This window comes from Dermacentor albipictus, chromosome 6, assembly GCF_038994185.2.
Source record: "Dermacentor albipictus isolate Rhodes 1998 colony chromosome 6, USDA_Dalb.pri_finalv2, whole genome shotgun sequence".
In the NCBI taxonomy this organism is placed as follows: Eukaryota; Metazoa; Arthropoda; class Arachnida; order Ixodida; family Ixodidae; genus Dermacentor; species Dermacentor albipictus.
The window spans coordinates 41,025,027-41,033,767 of record NC_091826.1 but is presented as its reverse complement, the minus strand read 5'-3'; the positions used below and the strand labels follow the sequence as shown (position 1 = coordinate 41,033,767).

At 46.3% G+C, this 8,741-nt stretch overlaps 1 protein-coding gene across 1 annotated transcript; it reads left to right on the top strand.

Annotated features, from left to right (window-relative positions):
• The first annotated feature begins 5,526 nt into the window (after nt 1–5,526).
• On the top strand, nt 5,527–5,952 carry LOC135916296 (interleukin cytokine-related protein 17.1-like). Its single transcript, XM_065449626.2, has one exon. It carries the CDS (start codon nt 5,527–5,529, stop codon nt 5,950–5,952), a length of 426 nt encoding a protein of 141 aa, XP_065305698.2.
• Nucleotides 5,953–8,741: the final 2,789 nt, after the last annotated feature.

The window sequence follows — 8,741 nt, the reverse complement described above, 5'->3', positions numbered from 1 at the left end:
GGACGGAAAAATAAAATACTGTTGATGACGCCGCCTTAGTAATTAATTAATTGCGCCAGACCAGCTCGCTGTGACGTAATCTAGTTCGACGCCCTGTGCTGGGTCCTAGTTATGTTTATTATCTGTAGTAAATGGGCTGCATCGTGCGTTGGAAGAGGCAAAGACTGAACTTAGGAATTGTCAAGAACTCTCACTCAATCCTAACGACCGAAGTGCTTATATAACACTTGTGCAATGATTGTGCAATGAAAAGATTGTGCAATGCGTGGCGGCACACTAACACACCGGTCCTGGGGTGTTTGAGCGAAACTTCTTAAATGACAGATTGACCCTCCTTTTCACTGGTGGTAATCAATCCACTGTAGCGAAAATAATCGAGGGCGGAGTTGTGCAAGAATGCTTTAAGAATACTTACTGCTTCAGTGTTTTACCTTTAGCGTCCCTGTAAAGAAATGACTTTCGAACCATGTTGAAACTGGGTAAGTAGCGGTTGAACTGTAGAATATCAAGTTCGGCTCTCGCTTCCCAGCGAGCATTCCCAGTTAGTCAGTTCGGTGAATGCAACACCCGGATGCTTTGAATGTCTGTTTTATTGCAAATGTGCCTATTATATACGGCAAAAACAATCATAATCTGCTTTCGCACATCGCATAGTACTCGGAAAAGGCACCCTTTAAATGTCCCACAACAAACATACTTGTACAGCAGCTATCAACCATGGGACATGCTACATAGTGACTGATTGTGCTGGCCTTATGACTCGGTGACCACCGTGTTGCTTTGCTGAGCCCGAATTCATGGTCCTGAGAACCAGCTACGGCGGCTACATTGCGACGGGGGGAGCAGCTCGAAACAGCTTTGGTTCCGAGATTTGAGTGCCAGTTAAAGACGCGATTCAGGAGAAGCGCTACGTCAGTTTACAATGACAAAGCATTTTTAAAAGTCTGTTTTCGATGATACACAGCTAACGGAGCAGTGGCTCGAAGAGAAACCGAAGTTAAATGCGTCGTTTCTTGAATTTCGCGCCTAAACGCCAGCACCGGCACGTCAGTGTGAGGCCAAGTGTCTAAAAGTTCCCCTTGGTTTTTTGTGAGCCATTATAAGTTGTTCAGCTTAGACCATCAAAGCGAAACTTGCAATCTTTTTTTTAAAAAGTAGTGTAAACGTGTTCTTTTTTTCTTTCGTTATTGCTTTAGCCCTCGACACAACTTTCTTTTAAGATGGACCACCCATTTTCAGCGTTAATACAACCCTTATAAACACGACGATTGATAATAATTGAACTTCAAGTAAACTAATTGGTGGCCTTGTTCATAACAATGTTCTAGAAGCGAAGTTTGCTACGGTTCGGGTGACTGCCCCGACAATCGCTATTGTTTGCCGCAGCAGTCGCGGCCATGCCAACAACGCCTTAATTCGCTGGCCTTGTACATGCAGGCTAACGCTAAGTGCCCTCCTTGGAGGTGGCTTCTGGCGATTTGGCACATCCTGGAGCCCTCCTGCGCCTGCAGGAGTGCCTCGCCTGGTAACCTCAACTCACCTGGTAACCAACGCTGGTCATCGACGCTGATACAGATGCTGCCTAGCCAGTGGGCCTCATTCGTAGCTGGGTGTGAGAACGGGGTAGTTGGTATTGCACGTCGAAGGGACTACAAGAGCGGACATTGTACACAAAGGCGAATAGGACGAGCGCTTGTACTTGTAGCTTTTTCAGTATCCAGTGTTCACTCTTGCGCTAGTCACTTGCCCATTCGTGGAGTGGTTTAAGAAAGCGCTGTGCTCCCTGATTAGCAGCAGCAGTTGCGGCCAAGAGAGCATCTGATTAAGCGACAGTCCGTTTATCTGCAGGTGGTTCCTGACTTTATTTCAATTTTGCTTCGTTTTTCTTTGGGTTTCTTTTTTTTCTTTTTTTTGTGCCTTGTCACTAATGCTGCTGCTACTCAGCTATTAGCAATGCGGGCCAATATCGGAGTGCATTGACGGTTTCCTGACGATGTCGAACGTCCAGAAAAGTCAAGTGTCCCGGCCCTATGTTTAACGCTAGTTTCCGCATCTCCATTATTAATTTTATATATTCGCTTCAGTGAAAGATGAGACCCACGTTTTCCAGGATAGATCTCGCTCTGCAAAACGGCTTAGTTTTTATTCAAGTAACGCATGCGATGCATGGGAAACGCGACCTTGCCCCCTTTCAGCCAACGAAATCGTTACAAACAAAAAATTAGGCACTAGCAAAAAGACGGCGAAACGAACGCTCTACTTAAAGATCAGCAATGCCGCGATAGAGAGAATGAACCGTTCCCAAAGAAAATAAGATTGTGCTGCCATTACCAAGCACAGTGCAGAAGTAAATGTCTGCTTTGTTTCTCACTGGGGTCTCATCCCCTGTACTCGCTGCACATTCAGAATTTCCATCGAAAAGCTCATAATGTCACGCTTTGTTTCCTAATAAGACAAAAACAAAAACAAGTTTGTTCGAAAAACGCTCAGGGCGGAAATTCGAAAGTCCCAAACTGGATACTCTAGGCATACGCGTGAGCCAATGGGTCTCCTGAAACCCAAAGGCGCAATGAAACCTGTAGTCCCCTCACGTGATGTGTCGCGATCACGGCACTAGCACTAGCTAGTGCCGTGCTAGTGCCGTGCTAGTGCTAGTGCCGTGCTAGTGCTAGTGCCGTGCTGGTGCACTAGCACTAGCACTGCTGCCTTTTTGTTACCGGAGTAACAAAAAGGCAGCAGCAACCACATGGCCACGGTTCTCACTCGTCGCCGGGGCAGAGCGAGCGCGCGCACGTTGGCACCCGAAATATGGCGAACTATGCCAGGGTCAGGCAGATCCCGCTGCGGATGAGGCGATAAGTATGTGAAATACTCATTTACAGTCTACTATAAACTGCCGTATTGAAACGCTCCTGCCTAAAGAAGAAGGGAAACGAAAAGGCGGTCCTCTATTTATTGAGAAATATCAAGCTAAAGCTCGAAACGCGTGTGGCACGGTTGTGCCGTATTGCCACTCAGCCAAACCAGCGCATCGAAGCATAACTGTGGCTCTCGTCTTCCGTTCTCCTTTGTTTACCTTCTCGGTATTCGTGATTCTCCTTTCACCTGTCGATCTCAGGTATTCCTTATCTAATGAAGATTGTGCTGTCTCTCGCTTCATTTGTACGAGCGTTGGACACAATCACGACAGTTTATGTACTTTTATGTTGTATGTACTTTTCTATGTTGTATCTGGGGAGTGTAAATCTTATGTATCGTGTATTGACGACGTGCATGGCGAGTATGATTATACTTCTCATCATTCCATCTGGATAACCATCAACTATGCTCTTCGAATTTTATTAGAGATTTCCCTCCACCTCCCCTGTGATATTTAAGTGTGTGCAACATAACCATCGCATTTTAGAGAGACAAATTCATAATTTATGCAGCTGTGACCAGCTGAACTGAACCTATCCGAATATAAGAGCTAGAGGTTGTGGTAAAAATATTTAGCTCACCTCTTATGAAAGCATTTTCTCGCAAAAGACAAGTCCGCATAAAATGATGACATATATTTCATGTCTCTGTCCACATGTCGTAACATCGCTAGATTCAGATTTCTTGGTTTAGTTTCCTTTTCTACAAGACTTAAAAAAATGCAATGATCTGGACAGGAGCAATGAGCTCCCGCTTATTCACAGTCGCATCAGCTGTGGCCTAGATATTTTGCGGTAACGCATATTACTATCATATATTCTCTGCTCGAGACATGCAAGATCACGCTCTATATATTACTAGAAGTTTTGGTTCGAAATGTCTTATGAATAATATGTCACAGAAAATAAATTTTGCCGGTGAATAATTGGTTTCCTTTTACCATAGTCATCATGATCTACACGCTAGCAATGAACTCTCATAGAAGCTTGTCGACCTTACTGTTTAGAAAAACCGCTCGGTAAGGCTCGAAAGAATAATTTCCTGCTGCCCTCATCTCATGCTATCTACGGTAAAATGACATCTTTATTTCCCACTGTTAGTTTGCGGAACAGTCTTCCATATCAAATGAAGACGCCTCTTTCTTGAAATGGCTAGATTGATAAAGCATGGAGTGGTTGTGTACCATTGTTATGTTTCTTACTTCGATGTTCATTGTGTTCGTTTATTTAATAATTTTTGTATTTATGCAATTTTTTTCATATATTCTATAGTTTGATTTATTGCACATACCAATACATTGTTTTATTTGTTCGTATAATACAGCATGTGGACGGTACTATAGCATTCTGTGCACACTGGGATCTTCTCATGCACACATGTATATCTGTAACCTATCTGATCTTAAGTGAATAAAGATTGTATTTTATTTGATGAGTGGCGGGCATCCCAACATTTCCCAATGAAGAAACCGTCCCATACAAGATGATATTTGCAAGCGCGGGCTTTGTTGTACAAACGAGCTCGCAATACATTAATTCGATGTATTAGTTCAACAACATATTAATATATAGGAGTGATAACTAACTACGCCATGTTCGTTAGCTCTGGGTGCAATGATTGAAAGCAAGCACGGCATTCGGTATAGCGTACGTGCGTGCCGCGGGAATTGTTTATGCAGTACGTATAGCGGACGTGATTACGAGATGAAAACGAAACTAATCCCCCGGTGCCTCACGCCTCAGTGGAGTTGCATCACAGCACTGTGTTCCGTTCACTTCACTTCCATGCAGTCACGCGTTTCGCGCACTGCATTTCTCCGGTTTCATCGATGCGGCGCGCATAACGGAACGAAGCCGCACGCGCGCACCTCCCGGACGTTCTACAGTGCAAGCGCCTGATCATTGAGCCGTTACCCTGCAGTGTTACTGCGACCAGGATGTGCACCCATTGGCATTGTTACGACGCCCACGTAGGTCTGCCTAAGCACCAGTCTGCGAACCGGGAGCTCCTTGCCTTATTTAAGGCAGAATCGCCCTCGGTGGCAGTTGCCAGAGCACTTGATCCTTGCTCATTGGTAGACTATAGCGCCGGTGCAGACTGGAGAAGCAGTTCATCCATACTGATACCCTCGGCGTAAAAGTCTGACTCGTGTTTTCTGGCCAGTTAGACACCAAACCTGTTGTCTTTCCTGGGCAGGTTCCACCTAGTCCGCGAGTTCGCCTGCCTCCCTTGCGCTGGACACGACACCGGCTACACAAGGTACTTTCGGAAGTTGCTTCCAACGTTCGTCTCTTCCCCGTGAAACTTTATTACGACGTGTGGCGTTGTCCTCCAGACACTTTCCAGCTTCTTACCGTCACGCAGAAGCTCTGAAGATCAGGCACCACTGTTGTGAGACTTGGTTTCTCTGTTAAAGAAAGGCATCGTCACTTCGTATTGTTGGCCCTCGGCGTTGCCAGCTGACCCGTAGTAGTAGTCACTTCGGAGTTGTACCCCGGGAGTGAGTGTAAAAGCGTCGTAGCACGTCACTGCCTCCGAGCTTTGCACGAATCGTCTTTTTCACACCGCGCCCTTACAAGTCTTTGCGCGACTAACCGAGTCAACAAGATGTCGGCAGTACGGTTCCATGGGCTCCCGATATGTCTTGCGTTCCTGAGTGCAATCTTTCTCGTAGAAACTAAAGCGGGCACTCAGGGCTCGTGCGACCCTAACGGTGTCTCAGAAGCCATCGGGGATCGCTCGACGTGTACGTTCTCGACGACGCTGGACCGGGACCCCAATCGGGTGCCACCGGAACTACCTGTGGTCAAGTGCAGGTGCCTGGACAACACGTGCAGCGTAGCCGGCGACTTTCGCTGCCACGAGGTGACGCACAACATGACCGTGGCCTACCGCGTGCCAGGCTCGTCGACACTTCGAAACAAGGTCATCCAGGTCACTACGGCGTGCGTGTGTGCAGTCGCTAAAACCCGGCAAGCGCCGGGTGGTGCGGTGAGGCCGGCAAACGTGCCCAACGTGAAAAATTGGATGTGAGCTGTTTGTTCTTCTAAAGACCCGTATTACCCAGCTTTGCAGGCGCCTAATGTAGCAGGCTAATATCACACAATTTTAGGCCTAATTCAATGTAACCAAGGAATTAAGAGAGTCAGTGATCAATGTAGAAGAGTCGTGATATCGCGCAATATAGTCAAGCACACAAAGGTACAAGAAAAGAGATGGATGTAGCACTTCCTTTAAGCTCGCTTACGTCTCCCTTACTGTCCTGTGAGCAAGTATTGCTTCGTGATACTGCACTGCAGGGCACGGTTAAGCGAACTATGCATGCTGTTCCGATCATTCCTGCCTAATTTTTTCTGGTAAAAAAATTTACTATCGTAATTAGTCAAGCTATGCAGATTAGTATTTGCTCTTGTAACTTCCGGCTTTGCACTGCATAGTGCTGAACTGACGCTTGGTACCTTCATACTAGCCAACCCACTGACTTGACGTTTGAATGTAGTTACTTGTGTTGAGTATCCGGTTAATAAAGAAAGAGCGTTCGTTGAATTGAGTAGTGTTCACTGAAAAAAATGCACTGGGTGGTATCGTGCGACGTTGTCCCCCTCACAAGGAGCACAATATGTCTGTCAGAGTGTACGTCAGCCATCGATTTCTGCTGCACCTGCGCTCATGTTCAAATAACTGTCCAATTTAAAGAAACATGAGTGTTGAATTAATATCTTTATCTTCCTGTATACTATTACATGTAGCGACTTCTTCTTGCCACGGTGAGCAAGAAAAGCAAAAAAAGAAACCTTCTTGAGTTTTGCATGATACTCAGCGTCATGGTTCCAAGAAATCCCTTTTAAGATTAGGCCAAGTATTTTATCGCTTTAGTGAGTTCTTTGTTGAGATCATTGCCGTAATACTTTTAGCATCCGTCACCGAAAATCAGCGTAAAATTTACTTTTCGTTTCTCTTTGCACCCAATACAATTGCACTGTTTCGTTTATTTGCAAAACAGAGAAGTATGACAACCAGACACACACACAAGCACACACGCGCATGCAAAAAGAGAAAACAAAACGTGTGCAAGATGCTGTACTCGTGTGCCCTGATCTCCGCCGTAAACTAAAATCTAAATGCACGGAAACCACAGTTTGCTTCTGCGACTGCAAAGCTTTTCCAGCATGCACACCTCATACGGTCTGCCCAGCTTGGACTAACTCAGTGACTCCGCGATCCGAGTGCTCCAGATGATAGTGACTGCAACGTAGTTTGAAGTTCTGACACGTTATTTAATGCGTCACGCCATCGCTGTAGCGCGACGGTGAATGGTAGAAGTGTTTCATATCCACCACAGTGACCAGGAGTGGCCCTGGTTAACGCTCCCAGAGGTACTGCATTTGACCACATTAACAGCCACCCCCCCCCCAAAAAAAAAAAAAAATGTGCACGGCTGGGTAAACTCCGCGGTAAGGTATAGCCTCCCATGACTATGGGTTTCAACTTCAGGAAGTCGCAACCGCGCTACCAAAGCTGCGCCGGAGGAGATCTGTGGACTTGCTTTGATGAGGTGGAGTTCTTCAGAATGCAAGCAAAGATCAGTACATTGATATTCGAACATTCAGAATAATAATATTAATATTTGGCGTTTTACGTGCCAAAACCACTTTCTGATTATGAGGCACGCCGTAGTGGAGGACTCCGGAAATTTTGACCACCTGGGGTTCTTTAACGTGCACCTAAATCTAAGCACACGGGTGTTTTCCCATTTCGCCCCCATCGAAATGCGGCCGCCGTGGCCGGGATTCAATCCCGCGACCTCGTGCTCAGCAGCCCAACACCATAGCCACTGAGCAACCATGGCGGGTATTCAGAATATTCGGATATAAGTTTCGTGGTATTCATATATTCGTGATATAGGGAATGGAGACACTACCAGCTGGGAATCAGACTTGTATTCTAAGTTAAAGAACTTTCTCTGTAGTTACCCTGTACTATGCTAAAGCTAGTTAGATTTATAAAGGTTGCAGTTTCGCTAACAATGTACCAAGCGCTAGTTTATGGAATGTACGCAATGAAAACTTATCTCTTTTGTGCAAACGGGTCTGTTCGCTGCGCCTGGAGCTGGAGTTCAACAACGGATACCTAAGAACGGGCGTGGCTTGTTCAGTGACGAGTGATATGCATGCTATACTAGAACGGGCTATCAGAAAGTGTTTATCGTTCGCGTTCGGGGAGCGTGTTGCACAACGGGAGCGTAAAGTGCCGCTTCTTGCACCTCAGCGCGTAGCAGAAGCAATTCATAGGCTCACGCCCACTTTAATAGCCGCTGACCAAGGGCAGCGAAAGATGTTGCAGTCATTGTCGTACTTTGGCCTTGCCGATGTTGCACAGGCATGCGCAGAAGTTGCGGCGACCTTGATTACTGGCTCCGTTTGGCGGTGTTTTTCCTAGCGTCGGCCTCTCTGGCTCTTTTACGAAGGAGGGACAGTATCCGGGTGGCTGTGACATGCGCCCAACTCACGATTGTCTCGGTCCTGCGAATAACAGCGTACAGTCGTTGCTGTTCAGAGTATACTTCGTATACCGGTCGCTGTGCGGTTCCCGCATGCCGGGAGGCCGCATTTCAATCGAGGAGAAATGTAAAATAAAGGGAAAAAAAGAAACGTCTACTCTGTTTTGGGCGCACATGTAAAGGCCCCCAGGTGGTCTAAATGAATCCAGAGTCGCCCACAGAATGACTTGCCGCTTGATCATATCGTGGCTTCCACGCGTAAAACCCAAGATTATAATTCCATAAATTCGAGAAAATGAAGTGCGTTGATTAACCAAGCGAA